Source organism: Cyprinus carpio, chromosome A23 (genome assembly GCF_018340385.1).
Source record: "Cyprinus carpio isolate SPL01 chromosome A23, ASM1834038v1, whole genome shotgun sequence".
NCBI classification, from domain to species: Eukaryota; Metazoa; Chordata; class Actinopteri; order Cypriniformes; family Cyprinidae; genus Cyprinus; species Cyprinus carpio.
In genome coordinates, this window is record NC_056594.1 from 2,729,333 (window position 1) to 2,754,526 (window position 25,194).

The window sequence follows — 25,194 nt, forward strand, 5'->3', positions numbered from 1 at the left end:
ACAGACAGACAGACAGGCAGGCAGACAGACAGACAGACAAACAGACATATATACTGACAGACAGACAGACAGACAGACAGATATACTGACAGACAGATAGATAGATAGATAGATAGATAGATAGATAGATAGATAGATAGATAGATAGATAGATAGATAGATAGATAGATAGATAGATAGATAGATAGATAGATAGATAGATAGACGGACAGACAGACAGGCAGGCAGACAGACAGACAGATATACTGACAGATAGACAGACAGACAGACAGACAGACAGACAGACAGACAGACAAACAGACAGATATACTGACAGACAGACAGACAGACAGACAGACAGAGATTATGTACTGTACAGTACTGATTATGGTTTGGTAGACTTATGTTGGTCAAATATTAAAATCTTTTTAAAATAAACTGATCAAAGAGATCTCAGGATCTCAGGACGGTTATAGTCTACCACCTTCACTTTTTTTTAAGCCCCACAAAAACACGAAGTTCATTTTATTTCACTTGTGATAAAAGAGATGTATTCATTCAGTTTCATTATGAATAGCATTTTAATGTATTTCTGGAGGACACTGAATGAATGAATAATTGAGTTACACTTGCACTAATGTTAAATGCAATAAATGCTCTCATTCAAACTTAATTACGTATAATACAGTAAGAATCTGAATTTTAACAATGGAAATGACACATTTATTCCATGCTTCGAAGTTTCAGGGTCTCTTGATAAAGTTTTGAAATACACATTATTGTTCCTTCTCAGAAAAACTTTTTTTTTTTTTTTTTTTATGCAAGCCTTTTATTTCTGAAGGGGAAGGTCAATAGCCAATTATATTACTGAGTGTTTTTCAGACTCTGCGGGTCACCTGGTCCTGACCTCTCAGAGTTCACATTTAAAAGCTCAATAGAATTTCTGTCATTAATTCAGCAACTTCCTGTAATGGCTATACTTCAGCTTAATTTTTATGGTCAAGTCATGAGCTTGATTCATAATATAATAAACATTCTAATGAGTCTTTGCATTGATAAAACTGTAGTGCATTGCTGCCTCAGTCCTACAAGTAATGCACTGTAATGAGGGGTTTCTGAAATAGTATTCATCCCAAACTCACATTCATCCTGAAAGTACGTGGGGGGTTTGATATCTGTCCGACATTTATCATCCCACCCCACTGCTGTCGCCCTTTCCACTGCAGGGCTGATGAGAGTCTCACAGCTGCAGCCCACACAGCAAACAAGCTCTTCACGCTGACTCATATAGCATGAACAAAACCTATGCCATTACTACTCTCATGCTTACAGTCTCACCTTAAGCCACAAACATACAATGTACACTGTATACATCATACAGTGTGAAGATTGTGGAGTTTAAATGGGTTTGACGATCTTGAGTTTGGATGTCTTAAAGCATTACTGCCACACAAAGCCAAAATGCAGTAAGTATACCAACACTGAAATGGCTTGATGATTGATTGATTGATTGATTGATTGATTGATTGATTGACTGATTTGACATTCAGTTCCAAAATTTCATTTATAAATTTTATTATTTCAATGGTAAAGCAGTGCAGTGGAATACAAAATCTTGTTCACGTTTTTGCACTTAATAATAGTTCACCCAAAAAATTAAAATTTGCTGATTTGTAGATGAGTTTGTTTCTTCACAGGAACGGGTTTGAAGAAATGTAGCATTACATCACTTGCTCACCGATGGATCCTCTGCAGTGAATGGGTGCCGTCAGAATGAGAGTCCAGACAGCTGATAAAAACATCACAATAATTCACAAGTAAACCACACTAGGGACCTGCGTGGGATGTATTTTTACGTCCCGCATCTACCCGCTCCTGCAGAAATATGTAATCTTGTCCCGCTCCCACCTGCATAAAAGTAGCATATAGATTTTTGTAAGTGCATCCATGAAACTTACATGAAACAGTAAGTTCTGTGTCACCTAGCCACAACATCCCAGCCTAAACGCTCCAGATAAAATACTTGTTATTAAAGCATTAAATACAAATACATTCACATTCACCAAATACAAACAAAAATTATTTCAAAATGCCCATCTTGATGAGTATTCATGTAAACAGTCAATTTATAATAAACACTGTTGGTATATAGGCTATTAAGTGAATGTAAACAGTTGAGAAACAACAGTTTGATCCGTGCATGAGGTCTTAAAGAGACAGCAACCTAAATAAACCTGCTGCTGTCTGTCATTAATGTTTATTCATACACTGAAGACTAACCAGTGTTATTTTCAGTTTCTGTGGTATTTCTGTACCTGAATATTACTGTTATGCTTGCCTGAAAAAAACTTAAAGCACAGTTAATATTAGTTGTATCTTGTTATTGTATTTGTTTGTGCCATTGCTTGTCATTTATCTATTTTTATTTTACTACTGAAAGTTAACTTGTCTTTTTTTAGTTAAAGTAAACATACATCTTGGATGGTCTGAGGGTGTGTACATTTTCAGCAAATGCTTCATTTAAAAAAAAAAAATATGCCAGGTCTAGAGACGCGTTTGTTAAAAGTTGAACTTCTTGTAACTTAAGTGTTGCATTTTTAGATCGCTCTATCATGCACAAGATGCTGCAAAAAACAGTCAAACACATCAGTTTAGGAAACCAATGGAAAAACAAGCAGTGGGATGCAAAAATGCATTCTATGTGAACAGCTCCTTAGTTTTTTTTTTTTTTTTTTTGATGATTGATTTACTATAAAACATGAGAAGTGAGTAAATAACACTAAATGAGAACTATTCCATTCAAATTTAACATCATACACTGTACTTTCATTTCCACCCCACATGCAGCATAGTCCTCTCTGAAGTAAAAAGTTTTTCATCTTATGCTTCAATTCTAGGTCATAAAAACGGTGCAGAATTAGAAGCTACTGAAGTGTACAGGCCAATATGTCCTAAACCAGGTCTGTCCCTGTCTGGACGCTGCCAGCTGAAACACTCCACTGATCAGAGTACTTTTTCTCAACTGAAGGACTACTGCTTACCTGAGGCACGCTCAGAGATAATTCTCCTGCTACGGTGTGCAATCAACAAGCATCGTTTCAATCAGCAAAACACATCTCGACACAACAGAATTCTCAGTTGTTTTAATATGTGACAGTGTGAATAGACAAGATGCCGGCAAACAATGGCTCATTCCAAACCTCAGTCAAGAGACGGCGTGAGCACTGGAGCAGATCAGCGATTTGTCACACGCAGGCACATTCATTCCAATGAGAAACATGACAGAATGAGAAAACTGCCACTGAGTCCTGTAAGGACGACAGGTCAGCTTCTCTGACAAAGCAGGTCATGTTCAGGATTGAATGCAGTTTTCATCAGTTTGAAATATTTGTGCTTGGCTCCCAAAGCAAAGTTTGGTCTTCAAAGTTTAGCTTCAACGTCATGACAGTGAAATACTTTTACATGCTGTTTTCAAATCAAATATGATCATTGGGCTTTTGAGGATCGTTTATTTGTCCATCTCTCAATTTCCATGCTATTACATTCTCTGTTTTCTCCCCACAATAAAAACCACAGAGCTTTGGTCATAAAACTGAGCATTAAAGTATCATCTTGAGACATATTATGGGGAAATATAGAGACAACTGATATTTACAGAATATGCATTTTATGTAAGTGCTTTCTACACTGTTATAAAGATCTCATTGAATTACTACATTGAATTCACTGAATATCAGAATTTCATCTTACTTTTTGCCAATATTAATGTAAGTATCTGCACCAAATTGCATATTTTTGCTCTGTTTGGGCCCCTGAATAAAACTGCTACAAATAGGTAATCCTTCTGAGTTTGACTGAATGAGCTTTAGCTACATTTTCCTTCAGATGTCAGGAGAATAACGTAGCACTTGGTATTTTAATGCGACATGATATAACGAGAATATCCATGGCATTCTTTTCCTCGTGATTATTTTCATTTTTCCTCTAACAGTATGAATAAAGCTAACATACAGCGCATTTGTGGTCGATTTAATTTACGATACAAACCATGAATAAATCACAGGAATGCACTCTCGTTTTTCTCTGAAAATCCTCACGTCTCTTTCCAGGTATTCATGTTGAAAGTCATTTTAATGCTAATTTTCCTTTTATTGTGCGATGGCTGAAGGGCGGGTCGAATAATGTCACCTCTTTGTTTTTTGAAAATGCTCATTATTGCGTTCAAAGAGCTAATCTTTTGCTGATTATTTACCGTGTAACGGTACTCCCATAATTCGCATAAATTATGCGTCATATATGGCCATTCGAGTCTCATGTATCAAATAAATAAAGTTTGCATATTTGTTTTATATATGTTTTATTCTTAAGTTTTGAATACTGATTGGAGCCAGTGGAAGTCGTCATTTCTTAGTGTCAAAATAAACAAAAACAAGAAAATGGACAGTTTTAATTTATTAATGTTAAATGTTAAACTGAAAAGGTTTATTATTTCGTGGCCTTATATGTCAGTGCAAGTCAGACTTTAAACATCAGCACCATCCAGTGAGTCAAAACATTCATTACATCTGGATTTTATTACAGCGCGCTTTCTCCTTATTAAAAGTGATGTTTCATTTAAAACTGATATTGGATAATTATTAGAAACAACGTGTCCATTATATCTTCACGTGCCTTCTCAAATGTAGTTACCATCGACACGCTTTATGAACTTACACCACAGTTTATCTGTGTGCGGTTGGGCCAGAGACAGAAGCGGCACGGATCCCAGTGTCCCATCTCCGGTCGAGAGCCCGATACAAACACCTCGATATCCGAACACTGTTGACCTTTACAGCGATACAGTGGCTGAGAGGGTACACTGTCTGCCTGCTTAGATTCCCTGTCTGTGTGTGTGTATGTGTGCGTTTTATAGGCTTGGTAAATAGATTTCACTTTATACAGGGGGGTCTGTAACATGTAACGCGTGTCCTCCAGGGGGCGCTGCACGGCTCTGTAGGGCGAATCCTCTATTGAGCGGCATTCCAGTCGCAGGACATCATTTGCTGTTTTTGAAATTTGAAATTTGTTGACTACAATCGTGTTTTGCATGTAAAAACTTAAATGATTAATTTCCTGACATTGATAGGCCTACACAAATTAAAATTCGCTCCAGGTGTATAAATACAATTGTTTTGATGCTTTATTTCGTGATCACAGTAGCATTTGATAAGTGACCAGTGCAGTGAAAAGTAACAGAGACCACATGACCACAGCACTTTGAAAGCCCTCTTATGTGCTTATGTGTATGATTATCATTTGCACCTAAATGCTCAGCATGCTCAGCAGCCATGTCGTGTAAATACACAAATATAGAAATTATTAAACCCATTTTACATGACCTATTTAACAACGTTTGGGCTTCTTAGTTCCTGAACAGTTAATTGTGTTTTATAATAGTCATTCTATCCATTATTCGATTTCTAATCTGTTCAGGCCCAAATGAAACACCACCATCAAGTGGTTGGATAAAATAATAATAATAATAATAATAATAATTCATTAATATTTGATGTCAATAATAATAATAGTTGTTGTTGCCACAAATCACAATGTTTATCAAATGAGAACAGGTTATTATTCATAGTATATTTAAATGCTTTTACAGTCCATCTTTATTAATTCTTGCATAATTGGCATATTATTCATGCATTTTTAGGACCTCTTCTTACCAGATCAAAAATCTGATCATAGCTCAAGTTTATCATCACTGCACTTGCTAAGTTTCACACTGATTATAAAATACTTAGTTATAAAAGCCTACTTGAGTGACCCTCTATTACACACAATTTTGGCCTATTTACAGAGAATTTTAAAATCCACAAAGGTTAATTGCATGTTTGCCATCAAATAAAAAAAAAAGTATTATAGTTTAAATTGGTATTAAATGCGATTAGTGTAACTTGAAAGTGCCTTTTTGCCTACTTACGTAGAACTTAAGTACTCCTTTATATGTAATTTCGTAATTACTTTTGATTTTGAAATATGGTTAAAGTTTAGTGCTGAATGATAAGCATGGCAATTTAAATATATTATTACTGCTACTGAATTTTAATTGTCAGGTTTTTAAATATTGATACACTTTTTTTAATGAAGTTGCAATTTAGTACATTTCAAATGTAATACTGAATAACATGTACACTACAGTTCAAAAGATAATCAAGAACATTACATGTGATTAAATATGTTGGTCAACAAAAGATTATTAAAACAAAAGTTATTTAAAATGTACTTTTAAGTAAAACTTTTAATTTGAATTTTAATTAAAAGTGTACTTAAGTGTTAAGAAATAGTCATGAATGTTAACTATTTCATTAATATGTGATCTCAAATCATGTCATAATATCTAAAAGTAGTTTTTTTTTTTAATATATACTTTAATATTTGAAGTATTCTTTGCAAGTGCACATTCAACAAAATTAAGTCACAAGGGTATGCTGAATTGGTCAGCATTAGTTGAAACAAATTTTCTGGATTACATCTCTGCTGTAGAAAAATAAATACCACTCCCCTGACACTTAGTATGTTTTCTCCTCTTACTACCTTGAGATATCTAGCTGCTTTAAATAAATCTAGCCATATTTATCATTTTCAACAAAAGGTCACATCTCTTTTGTTTGCTTTAGAAAGTGTACACACTTGTGAGTTAGACTGTGTAATGGACAGGAATTACCAGGGTCTTCGGAGTAGATTTTGGATTAACTTTTATGTTAGTAAAATATTATAACCTTAGAGACCCATCAGCACACAATTTTCTTGAGTATAAACTTAAAAGTATGGATGTAGCCAGTATGCACACATAAAAAAAGAACACTGAGCCAAAAAAAAAAAAAAAAAGATATTAAAATATATAGATATTTTTAATTAAAGTCAAAAACCTCATGCAACTCCAACCAACAGCTGGCAATTCTCCTGCTTAGATCATAAACAATCAACTAAATGTCCAGAAAACAGATTTCAAATAACATAGCTTCAGTAATACAATATATGGACTGCATTACAAAAAATAACTTCATTTTGATTACATGGAAATCAACACACAACCCTGGGTGACAAAATTTGAGAAGCCTAAAACAGCTCTTAAAACATAAATGCCGCATAGCTTTCCATAAACCATGAAGGTTGAAAGAAACACGTCTGTGTTGTTTCATTAGCTTCGGATAACACATTCAAATATTAGCTTTCACAAATTCTCACCGCACACATTTAAATGCAGACAGGTTAAGATATGTCACGCATATGTAAGTTATAGAGCTCTTCTTTGTACTCAAATATAGTGTTAGCTAAGCTTTTCCTGCTCACTCAATAGGAAACACAATAGCAGAGCATCTGTTTACTCCAGGTTAGTGAGGATCAGAGTGCAGACAGCCACAAAATTCAGTAAAGTGCAAACATGGACTCTAAATGCTGATATATGGTTGGCATGCTGATATTGAGTGATACACTACTGGAGACTGAATTAAAATAGTTCAAGGTGTTTCAGTATGTATGCCTCAGTACATACAGAGTGTACAAAGACATTTGACTAAAGTCCATTGGTGCCATTTCTGGATGAAGCCGTTAAGAGAGTGGTAACTGTAAACCTGCTGTAAATGAAACCCTCCTTTTCTATGACAATGTGATAGAAAAGGACAGAAGCACAGCTCTCTTACTCTGAAACCCAATATAAATTCAAGCCCTTGAATTCTTAAGCATGATGACAGCTGTTCCCGGGTCAGGGAGAAGTGCAGCTGTCTGCAATGTCACCATAAAATGGAGCAAAACTGAACCACCGTATCTTAGCCAAACCATACAAATATACTATAGTGTGGATATGTACTGACAGGAACCATAAGTCATTATCTGATCATCTTTAAAGAGATTACAGAGATTATCTTGCTGTGTGAAGACAAATAAATCAAGTGATTTTTTGACAGGTTGAGGCTCATATTAAATTAAGCCTTGTTTCCCCAATGTTTAGTCTCCTTTAAACCAGTCAACTCTCAGCCTTGGTCTTGATAAGAAAGCATGGGTGTGTGTCAGAGGAAGCCAAACCATTTTTCCTACAGGAACCTTGCATCACGCACCTTCAGACCAAATTAATCTTTGATATATTAATAAAAAAATAATCTTAACATTAAAACAAAAAATATTTAGTTTCCTTTTATTTACACAGTGATATTATATTTTAAACCGAAGAGGTTAGATATTGTAGTGTTTTAGTTATGTTTTGCAAACTAAGTTTTCGTAGTGTTATGATACTGGTTTGAGAACAGATCGAAGCGATCTGCCATGTCGCGTTAGCTCTCTGGTCGTGCACATGCAGGGCAGTGGAACCGCCTCCACTTGTCGGAGGACATCATTGTATGGGCAACGTTTCAGATGGTCTGACATGCTAGAGATGTCCGCAAACTCCCACCGGTTAACCGGGCTAAAGGCTGTGCTGAAACGCCAAACCTGCAGGAAAACAAAACAGTTTCTTAACTTACAGCTTAACAACCAAGTTTATGGTAGAACTTGTTACCTGTTTAGATCATTTCTTCCACTGAGATTGGGAAAAGAGTACAGTCAGAAAAAAATATGCAAACTGTTTAACACATGTAAAACAAGATGGACGACGCGTCTATATTTCCTTTCATTTTAGAAATATTAAGCAAAAAATAACCCAGAAATCAACTAAAACTAACAAAAACCAAACTTATTAGAAAAAGAACAACTGAACATACATCAGTGTGATAAGAACTACCTAAAATGACAGAAAAATAGTTTGAAGTGTAGTTTTTTTTGTAATGTCCAATTAGTTTACATAGAGGGCTTATGACCTATACTGCAGCCAGCCACCAGGGGCGATCAAATAGTTTTGGCTTCACTTTTCATGTGTGTAGCATCCTTAGGTTGTCTCACAATCAGCTCCCTAGTTCAGTAGTCAGGGCACTGATTAAGGAGTCGGCTGTTTTAAGGGCTCAATCTCAATCAAGAAATCCCTCTGGAACTTTTGCTCCCTGAAAAATCCCACAAAGCACCACAAAAACCAGGGAGCATCGATACTCACTATGCCCCCTTACACTTTACGATTCACAAACTTGGTCGCTAGGGAGCTGATTGAGACACTCTTGGTTTAACGTGACATTATTAGCATGCTGCCACTATTTAGACATACTGTACCTTGTCTTTTATCTGCCAGGTTCGTCTTCCATCCAAATATTGCTTCCTTTCCCATTGTACCACCACCATGCCACGAGTCTGCAGCAGACTGGCGCAAACATCCCTCATTGTACGAGACACCATTGACAGCTGACATAGGCTAAAGCCATCCAAAAATCGGGCTACATGTTGAAGTACTTCAAACGGCAATCCACTAAGGTGATCACACTTGGGTTGAGTCACAGGTTCTGAGAAGGGTTGCACCCCGAAGGACCTGAGGTGCCGGTCATGAACTACCTTCGAGCCTTGATTGGAAGGGCAGAATCTGCGTTGGGAGTATGTGCAGCCATAATACGCTAACGGACAACGGTGCTCCATCCAGCCATTGAGTCCAGAGTGGATATCTCCATGAACATTTCGAAAATGCGAGAGGAACTCTTCTCGACGGAAGAGCTGGCCACACTCAAAGGTAAACATGGACCCCTCGCGTGGAGCCCAGCTTGGGCGGGGCACTAGCTGCTCCAGCGTCAGATCAAGCCGTAAAGTACAAAACGGACTCGGTTGCGAAAGGCGTGGAGCGGCTCGATCGCAAGCAGAAGCCGATGCAACCTCGCCGACCATCGTACTTGTTGCCAAGATGGCAGCAGGGAAACTAAACGTTTGGGTACCGAAGTCAACATGTGTGCCTCCAAACGCATAGACCGTGTCAGATATCCTCCGAGCTCGTGGCGACTCCTCCAGGCAGAACAGAAGAGCGGCTGCCGTAAAGTCAATTTCACCAAGTCCCATGGGGTCGTCCACTGGTTCCTGATCTAAATCCGATGTGTCCACAGCTTTGTCCTCCATTTTGCAACGTGGATTTCTATGAGGAACGACTTCGGTAAATGACCCCTTCCGTCCATTAAGTGCAAGTGGCATAAAATTGCGCAGCATCTGAAGGTTTTGGAGTTTCCTCTCAAAAGCCCTGTCTTCAAAATCCAATGCCATCATTGGTAGAGCGCTGTCTCTCTGGATGGTCAGAGTCTGAGCATGTATAGGCTGCTGCAGCAATGGAGCTTGTGATCCAGAGGCCTCCTGGATCAAGAAAGCATGTTGATCGTGTCTGATCTCTGGCCTGTGGGGAATTAAAGGACCAACAAACTCCCAAGAACCTTGGGACTCTTGGTTTTGATGGTGTTCAGTGGTCGATTCCATTAAGTCATCTACAATACTATGAGAGCCATTACAGAACCCTTGTCTATCTATGTCTTCCAACATGACTGGTCGACACTCACCTGTTGCCTCATGAGCAAGAACATCTAAAGCGGTTTCTCCAGCATTAATTCCCCCAACAGCCCCAGGCTCACCATCAGCCGCTGATGTAATGTCCTTCATATCAACATCTGCAGACTCCAAAGTTTCTGACTGAATGAGCTTACCATTGTCGTTTACTATCGAACCATTAATTGGCTCAGTGCCTTTGACAGCATCTCCTAATGCACCGAGAGCAGAGGCCAAGCTCCTGCCAAGTTCCATGAGTTTCTGGTGCTGTTGAGGCTGTAAATCCTCTTTTAGACCATTGACTCCGCTAGCTATTTTATCACAGCTGAACCCAGCGTCTTCTCTCATTCTCACTTTTTCATGCAGTTCCCCATTGCGCTCTGTATGTCCAGCTGATGCATTAGTGGCTGTAGAGTCTGTTTCTGAAGAATTAAGGTGGATCAGGACATTGAGAGCTGCGGCCAGGCTTTTGGTCGTCTCTACTGTGGTTTGGTAGAGCTCCCCATAATGTTCTTCTTTTAGACCATTAATCCCATTGGAAATCTTGTCTTTTGAGCAGCCAGCCATAGGCTCCATCTCAACGCTCTCCACCTGCACACATGGAGCCTGAGCAACTGAGACTAGGCCAGGCTTTTCACTTTGTCCTGCTGCCTGAGTCTTTTTCTCCGGGCCACTAGTGGGAGCCAGAGAGACGAGTTTGAGTGATGCTAACATGGTGCGCTGGTCCTGAAGGGCGAGCGCCATGTCAAGCTGCTCCACCTCATCTGCTTCTTGACTCAGTCTCTCATAAGAACGATAATCCTCGTCGTTTACTGGCCACCTATTCCACTCCATAGAGCAGCACACCACACCTGCAGGACACACCTCAAGGTGCTCTGCCATCTGGCCACGGGCCAGTGTAAAAGGGCACCCAATGCTTTGGTTAAGACATGGCACCCTTTCAAGCGGGCACAGCAGCTTGTGTTCAATAGCCTTGCAGCTGTGGAAGACGGCACCACACACAAGAGGGCAGCTGATGAGGTCACAGGAAGTGCCGGGTTCAGGTTTGACCATGCATCTTCTGCTTATGCAGGACATGCAGTGAATATGAGGCTCCTCCATTATTCAAGATGACAGCAGCAAGACGCGTAAGAGCAGGAGTCTCAACCACTGCAAAACAATTAGAGAAAAACTGAGATTACATTCTCCAATATGCAAGCTGTATAAGTACATTTTTATAGAAAAAAAGAAGGGGTATCTACTAAATCTTAACTGTTTATTGTCTGCACGTCTGGTAAACAAGTCTGTCGTTAATGTCATGGCTAGTAGTCACAAACAGGCACAAAGACAGCACAGAGATCTTAAGACACATTTTAAAACTTTTTTTTTTTTAACTTGGAAAAAAATGTTTATAGCCCAAATGTCCATCTGCATATGTATATAGACCAACAATTAAATAATTTTGGGGTTAAACATTAAATGTCTAAATTTATCATACAAGGTAGTGGATAAAAATAAATAAATAAATAAATAAAATATATCCTTATATAGTGATGACTTTTTTAAGTCATCTCAAAATCAAAAAGCCCAAGTTAATTTGATCCTGCCACACCTTTTTTACTAAACTATGTAATGTGCACTAAAAAAAGGCATTAATTTAATAGTTAACCCCCTTCTGAACTCCTGGCAGACTTCCTCCAGCTTTAATGCTGTCTTGATTTTATCCCACATAACTTTCCTAGTTAGCATAAACAAAACTGGCCCACTTGACTCATGTGTTGCTGCTGTCCTACACCTCTTTGTACAATGACACCACACTGAGCCATAAACCAAGACAGACACGACCTTTAGGATTTCATTAAACCGATTCTTTAAAGCTTCCCAACACACATTGGTTTTAATGTTTACAAAACAATAAGTTGATAAACAGACATTTGACAGAACTGAAAACCTTCAACAGCCACAAAAACTTCATGACACTTCATTTAGTACAGAATGAAGTGAAGAAGTGTCCTCAGGATTACGGTAGTGATATTTAGATCTTTATTTTGTTGAAGTTTAACTTTGGTTTACTTTATTATTTTTACATTAGCCTGTTAGCTAGCTGAACTTTCTGCTTTCAGTCCACATAAACAAACTACTCACTTACCCACACACTATGTCAACTAACTCCCCGCGATTTTACGATGAAACGGGACTCTTTAAACACTGCTGGATGATAACGTACACAATCATCACCGTTTGTCCTGTCCAAAAATGCTCAATCCGTCCGGGACGCGCGCCGATGACGTCATCACGCACAACCGAGCGTCGTGACGCTGGGTTTATTTAGGCAGGATATTATTTATAGGCTTCGGGAAATGTGTTTTATATATATATATTTAAAACCATCCGGTATAGAAACACCAAAACACCACATTTTATATATATATATATATATATATATATATATATATATATATATATATATATATATATATATATATATATATATATATATATATATATATATATATATATATAAAATAGCAATTAATAATAATTAATAATAACAATATAATAACAATAAAATGTGGTGTGGAAGAAAGTGTAAAATAATAGCTTTTGATCTTTTATTGTGTCTTTTAAATTACCTTTAGGTAAAATAAATAAATAAATAAAAACACAATAAAAGTTTATATATAGATTGTTTATGTGTACAACTGTTATTTATATATATTATAACATGTCAAACAATTTTTTTCCAAAACAGTTTATAGTTGGTTATGGAAATTAAAAGTGACAGGGAGCACATCTGCTAGTTTGAGTCCAAGAAATGACATACATTTTAAGACTGATTTTAAGATTTTTGAGACATCATGATCTGACAAGAGATTTAGTATTTTATAAATAAAATATATTTTTTCAGAATGTATTTATTTAGTTAGTAGGATAGTTAGTTAGTTAGTTAGTTAGTTAACTTACTTATTTTAAAGCCACTTGATCAAGTTGATATACAGTAAGCTTCTAAAATGTACTAATGTTAAACATTTCAAATAGTCATAGTTCCCCTAACTGAAAATCTTTAACTAAAATATTTTTATTATTATTATTATTATTATTATTATTATTATTATTATTATTATTATTATTATTATTATTATTATTGGGGGGTCATTTGCCATGAGTGGAGGAAGACTTGGACTCCACTGTACTCTTAGAGGTGAGCAGATGTTAACCTGGGCCAGTGTTTGTGATGGTCACAGACACAGTCTGCGAGCTTTGGTCAGTTGATGTATGATTCACAAGAATATTGTGGGTGATCGGAGAGATTATAATGTATCAGTAATCATCTGTTGATCTGTCTATTGACTGTTTTAAGATACCAGGGGTCTGTACCATGAAGCTGGTTTAGCTGGCTAGCCAGGTAAGTTTCAGTTTAGTTTGCACCAATTCTGGGTTTTAGGTGCCAGGAAAGTGGATTGGCATTTAGCGGCATTCATTGCCTTAGTAACTTACACTCCACAGCTAGCCTGCTCTGAGGCAGTTTATGTTCTGGTTCAGAGAGCTCAAACCGAAATTTGACCAATCAGCTTCAAGCTAAGTGACGCATCTGATGTGATAAAGCCACTCCCCCAGTTTCTCTTACTCCAAATGAAAGGACGCTACATAGTAAAACATTTTTAAAGATAAAAGTGTCTGATTTTTAGAGATGAATATTTTTTATAATTATTTTGTATGATTTATATAATTATAATACCCTTAATCCATTACACATGCTAGCTTGGTTTAATAGTATTTAATTTTAAATTATATGCAGTATAAATAAGTTTTAGAATCAATAGATTCACATGAGCTTAGATTTTTAAGTGTTATTATACCTATAAATATTTTCAACTCTATAAACTAACTTTAAACCTTTTACTTGCACTTATATGGCAAGATGTTTTCTTTATGTTTTCCTCTTTCATGGATAGATCATTTCATCTTGTAAATGTGTTTAAATTCTTCATATTGTTCAATCTTTTAATCTTTGGTAGTGAATCGCACCGAGAAGTGAATCACAGGTTCAAGGCATGTGATTGGCTGTTCATTACTGATGTCACTCTTTCATGTGCACCTGCTCCATTAACTCAGGATCAAGCCTTGATGATCAGCTTCACGGTACCAACAAAGCTGGATTGGACTGGTTTGATTTGGTCAACTCAAAACTAAGCCTGCAACCCCGAGTTTGTTCAGCCACCATCATGGTACAGGCCCCAGAAGATGACATCTGTTAGCAGATGTATTAAATACCATTTGGGATCATTAAATATGAATTTATATTTGGCCTATGTGTTAGTAAACGCTGCTTTTCTAATTTGTAATTAAGATGCAGGATTGTTTTATGATAATGTGATATTTTATGGGAGGGCACATGCTCACCTGAAAAGACCATTTGTATGGAGTGGATGACCTCAAATGTTTCTTGGTAAATACCTTCCAGATGAAACAATAATGTATTTAAATGAAAATGTTGCAGCTGAGCCTTAAAGTTGATAAGGGTAAAAAAAAAAAAAACTCTAGTATCTCAATTACACTCAAGTGTTCCACTTTACCCGAATCCTCTCTGGTTGTCCAGATATTTTGCTGGGAAAAAGCTAGATGTGATGAACGAGTTGAGAAGCTCTTCACTTTCAATTATTTACTTGAAATGGACACTGAGATAGAAATAGGTAATGATGGTAATTAACATCTTTTTTTCCACAGATAATTGAAACAGCTGATTTAATCATTTTATCATAAGATCAATCATGATCATTTAAATGTATTTAAAAAATAAAAATGCATTTTTTAAAATGTTCATTTTTTTATTCAAGTTAATTTCAATTGTATCACAATCTCATGCACTTCTGGGACTTTGTGGCTGGGGGGAAAAATCTTGCTTTCAGATTGTTGAAGAAAAGTCGTTCAACATGATTTTTAGAAGAAAAGGATGTAGCATTATACTAGGGTATTTTATATATAGGGTATTTCAGATTGTTAACAAAGCCACATATACATCAGAAAATACAATGTATGGTTTAAAACTAGTGCTTGATAAATTAACCATTTATTTGATCTAACTACACAAACATTTTTTGACTGAATCATTTTAAGAACTGGTTACAGAAAATGACTTTTTAAGATAAATACATAACTTTCTTTAAAAACTATGTGTTACAGTACAACTTGTTTCTATGGTCAATCAATGTATACTTTCTTCACATCTATTCTTCATTTTAAGTGACCTTGTCTATGTTTTTCAATCAACAGAAATGATTATATTTTAGATATTACATGACAGAAATTCAGTAATTTTATTTTATTATGATTGGTTTCATTAGAAAAAAAAAAAATAGTTAAGGAGACATAATCAGTCAAGAATTTTGAATTATATTTGTTTCGAATTCTGAAAGGACAAGTAGGCTGATTTGTTTTTAGTAGTAATCATGGAATATTAGAAAGAGAAGACGCTAGTTCAGGGAAGTTAGTTTTGTATCTACAGTCCTGTACAGTCCAGTTTACTCGGAGGCATCGGTAGTGACACACACAGGCTGGGAATATGTGCTCTGGATGTTGTTGTTTTTGGCAGACATGATGATGCAGTAACGTGTTGCAGGCTCAAGGTCAGTAACTGTAGCAATCTCAGTCCTGTACAAAGACACAACCTCCTTCGGCTGTTCTTCGCTGTCCTCGTATACAATCAGAGTGTAGGACTCCGCCCCTGTCACCCCAGGCCACTCCACCTGTAGTGACTGTCCTGTCACAGCAACCCTCGCCTGAGGAACAGCCAGCTCTCTGCAGTACAGTACAAAAGCATTTGATTACCAACAACTTCAACCTGCTATCCATCTGAGATCACAATGTATCACAATGAATCATAAAAAAAGATTATAATTATTATATATTTAAACTCATTACAGTTATAACGTTATATATTTTGATATGTTTACAGTTCTGAGAATTTGAGGGAAAATGTGCTTATTTGTAACGAAAATATTATGAATTAAATATTATGAATGGTCCTAAAATAGACTTCATTTTCTTTATGCAAAATTTTCTTTCTTTCTTTCTCTCTTTCTTTCTCTTAATTGTTGTGCAAGTAAGCTGTGAATGAGTCTGTAGTTCATCTCACCAGGAGTCAGTGATGCATATATCTTTGCAAATTCCACATTTCTCTTCCGACGGTTTAAGGTTTGACCTGTAAAAACTATGCGTCAAAATATGTTTTGTTTTGCACATGCAAAAAATCAAATAACGTGAATGCCAAATACTTCAACACATACTGATACTGAATTCAGGGTTTAAATAACAGCTAATTTCTATTTCCAAGAAAAAAAAAAAATAAATTCTCAGTTCATTCAAAAATCAAATAAAATACATAAATAGTCAGTACAAGTTCAAGCTACATTATGTAACACTAAGTGTTTCTTGCAAGAAATGTACAGAGTGGGTACAAAAAAAAAAAAAGTGTTCAAAGTTGTGTTTATGCACTACGGTAAAAGAGGAAAATGCATTTCCATCCAAAATCAGTGCAGAAAAAAAAATCATGTTATATCTGGCCTTAGTTATAATTTTTAGCTTTTAGCTTAGCTATAATAATTATGCTTTTCTTACCAGAAGCTACTCTAGATGCAAGACTCTCTCCTGCACTGTTCCAGGCTGTCACAGCAACATTAGAGGCCTGCAGGCCAGAGACCTCACAGCTGAGGTTTGAGGTGAGACAGACAGGCACCCTGCCGTCAGAGCTCAGCTGGTAAACCCTGTATCCTGTGGTAAGAGCTGAGGACCTCCAGGCCACTGTGGCAGAGGAACTGTCCCCCCTGAAGGTGACATTCATTGGTGGACAGGGCTCTGAAGAGAGTACACAATAATAGATCAAGACAGAGGATATTTTAGCATGTTCTATACAAACTTTTTATTCTTCTGAAACCTTCTTTTGAGATCAGTCTGCCTAATATAACCTTAGACTTTTTTTTCCAACATTGAAAGTTTGACATGTTGTCTGGTACCTGTAACACCAGTAACAGCCTGAGATGGTCTGCTGACCCCAGCTGAGTTTTGTGCAAACACAGTCACACTGTAAGAGGAGCTACAGGGAACAGGAAACTCAAAGTAGTTGGTGTCTGTCCAGTAGGATGACACGTCCATAAGGGACTCTGGGTTGCCCTGGATATTGCCGGTCACCCGTACTAGGTACGTAACGTCAGGACAGTACACAAATTTCCAAGAGACCCTGACGAGAGTAGCATCAACCATCAGATGGGTCCTCACTCTCACGGTGACAGGAGGACATGGGACTGCAGGAGAGAGGGTTAATTAGTGATAGAGTAATGCTGCTTAATCGAATAATCGTGATTAATCACTTCCAAAATAAATGTTTGTGTTTACATAATATATATGTGTGTGTGTGTGTACGGTGTATATATATAAATACACACACACACATACATGTATATATTTAAGAAATTCATATAGTATATGTATGTATAATAGAAAACATATATAAATATGAATACATGTAAATATTTCTATGTAATATATATGTAATATATATTTATATTTATATAAATTATATATATATATATATATATATAGTCATATATATATATAGTTTCAAGAAAACAGTCACTTAATTACGTATATATAAACTGGATACATATATTACATTAATTATTGCTACTTTGAAATATGTGAAAAATTAATATGTGGGAAAAAAAGAAAAGAAAAAAGAAAAAATGAAAGCATCTGCATTTGGGAGAGAAAAAGTGCATAATTGAAAATATCCTGAAAATAATGTCACAAGAACACAAAGAAAATATCATTATTGGTTATGCAAAATCTATTTTTTGTAGTAATGTAAATATCATACTAAAACATTTGTATAACGGTTTTGTGTTTTAAGCTCTATAATCTTCAGATAAACAGATCCTGTAACATTCTCAGACATGTCTGGTTGTATACCTGCTCCTCTCTGGACTGGCACCGTGAGGGAGCTGTTACAGGCTCCATCTGAAGCCAGCGCACTGAAGTTGTACAGCGTCCCACAAGTCAGTCCGGGAATGCTACAGGACGTGCTCGTGGTGTCGCAGTGAAGTGTGTGCCCATCCATGGTTTGAGCCATTGTAAAGTACTGCAGGGAACCTTGACCCTCCACCCAAGAGAGTGTAGCAGTCCCAGTGTCACACTGCACTTCCACAGTCATGTTCTGTGGCTCACAGGGCACTATGTAGAACAGAAGAAGTACAGTATGTCATGAATTTCACACCAAAATATAATGCTTTTCATGTTGTCTTCAAGCCAACATGTGGTCTCACCACTATAGAAGGTGACCTGCTGACTGGCCATGCTGGTGCAGTTTCCAGCCGAAGCGGTTATGCTAACATCATAAATCTGCCCGCAGTGCAGGTGAAGCAGGGTGCAGTTATTTGTGGTGCTTCTGCAGGTGCGGACATCTCCATCTCTACTGCTGGCTGTGAGTGAGTATGACTCGGCACCCAGAGAAGGTGACCATGCTGCCGTCATGCCGTTTGAGTCACACACTGCGTTCACTGTTATATTCTGAGGAGCACAAGGTGCTGTAAGAGAATCAAATAGAGAGGTTATACTGTAGGTGAGTGTGAATTATGCAGACTTTACATAGCTCTCGAATCTCACGCATATGAAGTGTGCCTTGAAGAGCAAAGTTAGTGTTGAGTAGTTGTGTACCTGTGTGCATCTTAAGAGGGGGACTCCGCAAGCTGCTGCATTTGTCAGAGGACCCAGAAATTATAATGGTGTACTGCATTCCACACTTTGCTCTGGAGAGGTCACAGGACGTGCCAGTGCTGTTGCACATCAAAATGCTTTGGTCATGACCTTCAGCGGTGGCCACATAGAAGGAAGATCCATCATTCAGCTGCCAGCTAACTGTGATATGGCTGCTGTAACAGTCCGTGTGTGCCGTGATGGAGGTGAGGGCACATGGAGCTGCAGACAGAAACGATAGAAATCAGTCACTGTGATGACAGATTCGGACAGTTTGGTGGATGTAGCTTGAAATCTAGTCCACATCTCAAAATGAGTGTGTTTGCACCTGTCTGAATTTGGAAGGCGTTGCCAGGTGCGCTTTTGCAGAATGAATTCACAGCAGTAATGTGGAAGGTGTAGGTGGCCCCACACAGCAGGTCGGGAACATTGCAGTGTAGATCTGTAGCCGAGCAGCTGGAGTTGGTTCCGCCCCTTTCCACTGCCAGTACAGAGTAAGACTCCGCCCCCTTTGCTTGTAGCCAAGTCACCCAAGCTGAGTTGGTAACACAGTCCAGGTTTCCTATCTCTCCTTGAGGAACACAAGGAGCTAAAATATGCAAATACAGTCTGTTAGCTTGCTAGCATCAATAGGGATTTCCACACATACATCCTTTGCAGTACATTTAACAGTGTTTGTATTATTTTCTGTGACAATACACAAGTTTCGATACAAATCACATGGAGCTTCTTAACTTTAGATGTTAACTGTGTCTTAGATGATCGACAGAAATGTCGGCTTTCCCTTGTCTTACACTGGACATGAGCGACGCAACAAAATCAAAGAGATCCCATGAAACTGCCTACATTAGATGCAGCACGATGGTAAACGGATACCCTGCTCTATTTCTGATATACTCCATAAGCCTGCTGCGAGCAGTGTTTAGATGAATATGGAAAATATTCAAAATAAACACAACAAACGTAGGAAAACAGCAGTTAAGAAAGCATCAGTCATAGCGATGTGGATGTTTGCACAAGCCTGCAATCAGCACTCCAGTAAAGTTGCGTCACATTTATTAATAAAATATTTTATGCATTAGATTGCTGTAAAGCAAGCAGTTTTACAGTATTAAACATGGGAAAAAACTGTGACAGTGTCACTTTCAGTTAGAATTAAAAATGGATTTTCTGCTATAAATCATCTCTATATGTATACGAATGAAACTCGATATTTTAACGGATTGCAAAAGCTGAATTGATCAAAACCTGATGATTAATCTGTGAAATAATCGATGATTAGACAATTAATCGTTAGATTAATTGATTATCAAAATAATCGTTTTAATAATCGTAGACGGCCTCAAAAGATTGTTTCAAACTGCAGCAAAACAATGGGATGTAGACAAGGCGGTACTGTAGTTTCAAAATCTCTTGACCTTTTCGATGGGTAATAAACAATTTTAGTTTTAAGCTCTCTTTAGTAAATAATTTCTCCTCAGTTCAGAGAATATTGTCTAAAATATTTTGTTCATTTAAATGCAGCAATTTTTCATATGCTGTCATTTTGTTTTATATCGGTGGACTGCTGGTAATTGTGTGTTGTTGTGAAGATTACCTGAGGTGACATTAACAGCTGTGCTGCGCTGGCTCTCACAGCCACCCCTGACAGATGTTACAGTGACAGAATATAACTGCCCACATGGCAAGCCACTGATTGAACAGCTGGTGCTAGTGGAATCACATGACAGGAAAGCTCCTCCACTGGTTTCTGCCCTCACGTGGAAAGATTGTGCCTCTGGATTGGCTGGCCATGTGACAGTCATGGAGCCAGCAGAGCAGTTCACCACAACATCAACGGTCTGAGGAGGACAGGGTGCTAAAAAAGAAAAACACCATTCATACATCTGTTCTAATGAGGTTTAGAATTTACTTAAACTCTGAGTGTGCCACTCACCAGTTTGCACTTGTGTGAACAAACTTTCTTCGCTGCTGCATGTGTGGTCCACAGACAGCACAGAAACATTATAAGTCTCCCCGCAGAGCAAATGCTCTAGGTTACAGTGTGTCACGCTGCTATTGCAGTTGGTCATATGGGTGCCACCTACAGTGATACCCTCAGCCTGGTAAGACAACGCCCCACTGGCACTTTGCCACGTTACAGCCACAGAGTTAGACAGGCAAACAAGAGAAGTCTGCACATTGGTAGATGCACATGGAACTGAGGAAGAGGAAGAATATGAGGCGTATATCAGCTGTTTACATCAAAGAAACTACTGTCTATAAATTTGATAGCAACACAGTGCTGTTGCTGTGTAGCAGTGCCAGAAACACTGCCATATTCTGCACTGCATGTTGCTGAAGAAGAACAATTCCAAACCTGAGTGTAATTGTGAAAAGGCATTGTGGCTGTTACAGTGGCTGTCCTGGGCGGTGAGTGTGAGGTTGTAGGCTTGGCCACAATGCAAGCTGGCTAATCTGCAGCTGGTGGTGGGGCTGCTACAATATGTTTGGTGCCCATCTGGACTGGATGCTTGGACCAGGTAGGAGGCAACGTGGTCTCCTTGTTCCCAGGACACTACACCTGTGTGGCTGCTACACTCCATTTGAGCAACGATTCCATGTGGCTCACACGGAACTGCTCAGTCACAAAAAAGTTGATCATAAATATAATAAAAGAAATGGACAAGCAAAATTGAGTTTGTTTCAATGGGTATTTAAATATCTGTGAATTATGTGTGAATAGTATTCCTACCTGTGTCCAGCTGTACACTATTACTCGGTGCGCTTGTACACACGCGGTCGGAGGCAGTCACGCTGATGCTGTACGTGAGTCCACACAGTAGATTACTAAACTCACATGTAGTGCTACTGCTGTTGCATGAAGACGCAAAGCCCCCGCTGCCCTGAGCGACAGCAGTATAAGAGAGAGCTCCTTGGCTAGGCTGCCAGGACACATCAACCACACCAGATCCACAGCTCAGGTTTGCCTGAATGTGGTTGGGAACACATGGAACTGGGGACAAAATGGGAATTCGTATTTGGGTCATTCTACAGTCATGGTGGGAGATGCTAGCACTCACTGTCATCAGGAAAAAGTTCAGCTGCATTTTATTGTGTTTTATTAGGGGTCACCAACCTGAATGCAGTGTTGTGATCTCACTCCTTGACACATTACACTGGTGGCCAATGGCAAGCACACTGACGTTGTAAATGGAACCGCATACAAGGTTAGGCAAAACACAGGACCTATTCGTGCTGTCACATCCTGTCATCTGGCCACCTGTGCTAATGGCATGCACCTCGAATGATTCTGCCCCTGAACCAGGATTCCACTGCACATGGGCAGAGTTTGAAGAACAGAGCAAATTCGACTCCACATTCTCAGGTGGACAGGGTACTGTTCATATGAGAGAGAGAGAGCGAGCAAGCAAAAAGTTGGAGAAAGATAAGCTTTGTTGTTGAACAGAAATCAGTAACAAAAAAAAAAAAAAACACATTACACAGTTTTGAAAAGGTTAAGGCTCATTCTCAGGAAACTTTTTAACCCTTGAATGCATGAATGTTTTGCGCCATATTTAGCACCATCATCACTTACATTCAGGTACATTCAGCATATGGCTCATGCTGGTGATCTAAACCTTTCGATACGTTCTCAAAACCTTTGTTTTTATCATCTTCAAAATAGAATTCGTAAAATTAAAAGTATTTTGTTCACTGACGACTTCGTCATCAGATCCGCTACTAAATGTTGCTAATGTATAATTATAAATTTGCTCTGCTGTAAATCACTGAGCCCTGTCAAGATTTGCTGATGATACTTGAGTATTCTTTTGTCTTATGACACAAGAAATAAAAGGTGACTTAAACTTATTTTACACTTATTGATACATCAAATATTGAAATTGTTTCACAGAAATACAATATACTTACAGTATTACATATCTTATTTTACAAAAAAAAAATATATATTTTTTCCTACAAAATCATATTTATGATAATGAATAGATTGAGGAATACTAAAAAGGTGGAGGTCTAACTTAAAAAAAAATGAATGAAGGTGAGGATAGTGGATCACCTCCCAGGTCATTAAAGACTGAGGTATGCATTTAAGGGTCAAATTAATTTTAAATAAAAAGTAATAGTAATAATAATTTATTACCTTATTTTAAAACAACTAAAGAATGTTCTGTATCCTGTTATTTACATTAGTAATCAATCATATGGGCCTTCCTGATAATGATCCATAAAAATGTTTACTACATTGCTTCATGTTGGTACTGCATTTTAATTAATTTTCTCCTTCCTACCTGATGCCACTGCCAGGGCTGTGCCAGGCATGCTGTGACAATGTCCATCATATGATACCATAGTAACATTGTATGTTTGTCCACAGGCTAGTCCCCTCAGTTCACAGTTAGTGGAGTTGCTGGAGCAGGTGGAGACAAGCCCCTCCAGTGTCCTGGCATCAGCAGTGTAGGAAATAGACCCATCAGTGGGAGTCCACTGCAGCAGTACAGAGTCAGTGTTGCACTCCAGGTGAGTAGCAGTAACCTCCGGGGCACAGGGAACTAGAGGAAACATAATAATATAATAATAACATTCACAAGAAAAAAAAATATATAGATATTATTTTGATCTAAAACAACAACAACAAAAATAGACAAGCATAAAAATACCTGTGCGGAAGTTTTCTGCCTGACTGGGCAAACTGGAGCATTCATCTCCAACAGCAATCACCTGAACAGTGTAATTATCTCCACAGATGAGATCACTAAGTGAGCAATGTGTAACAGGCCCAGAGGTCTCGCAGGACATGAAGTTGAATGTTCTGCTCCAGGCATAAGCAACATATTTCAACGCCCCAATGCTTGCATTCCAAGACACATGTGCTTCAGCAGTGTCACAGTCCAGCACCACAGACACATCTTTAGGAACACAGGGCACTGCAAAAGAGAGAGAAAGAGTCAGCTTAATTCACCAAAGCCAGAAGCATATGAAAAAATCCCTGTATGTTGATGGCATAACTTTACTGACAAATGAAAAAGTGTGAGCTTCCTTGAATTTGTCTGTGTGCAATTTAGTTGAATAGAGCAGTGGTTCCACACCACATTCCTGGAGCACCCCCAGCAGTGCACATTTTGTATGTCTCTTTAATCAAACACACCTGATTCAACTAACCTGTCCATTAGTGAGAGTACAAGGACTGAAATGGGTGGGTTAGACAAAAGAGAGATGCATAATGTGCAGCGTTGGGGGATTTTAGATATCAGTTCACAAATGTGATGGACATTGGTTAGGATCATCATTGGTATCTACTTTGAAGGCATCTTGAGTAAAACTGCTTCATATTTAATAAAGCATATACAAAATGCTTGAACCCAGTTAACAGAATATGGAAGTCTGTTGTGCATAACCCCTGTAGAGTCTGCCCCGACCCAGATTCTACTCCATGATAGATGTTTGATGCTCGTTTACCAAGATGGTTTAATTATTTTAGAGAAGATAAAAGTCAACCGTTCTGTTGTTTCTTGATAATTTGGGAAGATCACATCCTGAGCAAATATTGATCAACTGTGGAATGGGAGCAGGTGTGGGACACCGAGAACCATCTCAGACAATCAGATGTCAGAACTTCATTAACATACAGACCACAGTTGTTATGACAGGAGCAACTTCATTTACATTAAGGGTAGTAAACGGTAACTGTATAAAAGTTTTGAGCTTAGGATGTTTGGGGTTCATTCATTCTGAACCCAAGGTACTACGTGTACTTTGTCACTGCCTTGCTGCAATAAACATTGAGATCTTCAACATTCTCATCATTTTTTTTACACCGATAGGGTCCAGGCTTTACTCAGAATATCTATGCTAAGGCTATTTAAACTATATTAACAGTGGGATTTGATTGCTGAAAATTGCTGAAGAACCTTCTTTGTGAATGCAAGCCAGAAACTGGAACTATGGAAAATTGGATCCTGGGATCAAACTATTATAGGGTTGAGTACTAGGAAGACACAGGAAGTATCTGACAGTGTGCATGAATAAAATCACCCAATACCAGAGAAGTTACTGGTACATTTATTTTTT

The 25,194-nt window shown here is 38.0% G+C and overlaps 2 protein-coding genes across 3 annotated transcripts in view; both read right to left on the minus strand.

Annotated features, from left to right (window-relative positions):
• Positions 1-6,856: 6,856 nt before the first annotated feature.
• LOC109064353 (F-box only protein 30-like) lies at positions 6,857-12,691 on the minus strand. Of its 2 annotated transcripts, none has more exons than XM_042712593.1 (3): positions 12,605-12,691; positions 9,160-11,547; positions 6,857-8,451 (listed from the first exon to the last, which is right to left on the minus strand). In XM_042712593.1, the coding sequence occupies exons 2-3, from the start codon at positions 11,497-11,499 to the stop codon at positions 8,248-8,250; spliced, it is 2,544 nt and encodes an 847-aa protein (XP_042568527.1). In that variant the 5' UTR covers positions 11,500-11,547; positions 12,605-12,691; the 3' UTR covers positions 6,857-8,247. The 2 variants fall into 2 exon arrangements, with proteins under 2 accessions (XP_042568527.1, XP_042568526.1); XM_042712592.1 differs by having other exon boundaries at positions 12,527-12,685.
• A 2,494-nt stretch (positions 12,692-15,185) lies between these two features.
• LOC122135060 (serine-rich adhesin for platelets-like) overlaps positions 15,186-25,194 on the minus strand; it is a 39,111-nt gene continuing 29,102 nt past the window's right edge. Inside the window, exons 43-57 of the mRNA XM_042712594.1 lie at positions 23,784-24,050; positions 23,415-23,675; positions 22,244-22,504; positions 21,860-22,120; positions 21,485-21,742; positions 21,062-21,325; positions 20,723-20,983; positions 19,454-19,714; positions 19,087-19,347; positions 18,696-18,956; positions 18,343-18,603; positions 17,391-17,678; positions 16,996-17,232; positions 16,514-16,579; positions 15,186-16,176 (exon numbers count right to left, since the gene is read on the minus strand). Coding sequence (XP_042568528.1) covers positions 16,142-16,176; positions 16,514-16,579; positions 16,996-17,232; positions 17,391-17,678; positions 18,343-18,603; positions 18,696-18,956; positions 19,087-19,347; positions 19,454-19,714; positions 20,723-20,983; positions 21,062-21,325; positions 21,485-21,742; positions 21,860-22,120; positions 22,244-22,504; positions 23,415-23,675; positions 23,784-24,050 — 3,503 coding nt within the window. The 3' untranslated portion in view covers positions 15,186-16,141. The remainder of the gene's footprint in view (positions 16,177-16,513; positions 16,580-16,995; positions 17,233-17,390; positions 17,679-18,342; positions 18,604-18,695; positions 18,957-19,086; positions 19,348-19,453; positions 19,715-20,722; positions 20,984-21,061; positions 21,326-21,484; positions 21,743-21,859; positions 22,121-22,243; positions 22,505-23,414; positions 23,676-23,783; positions 24,051-25,194) is intronic.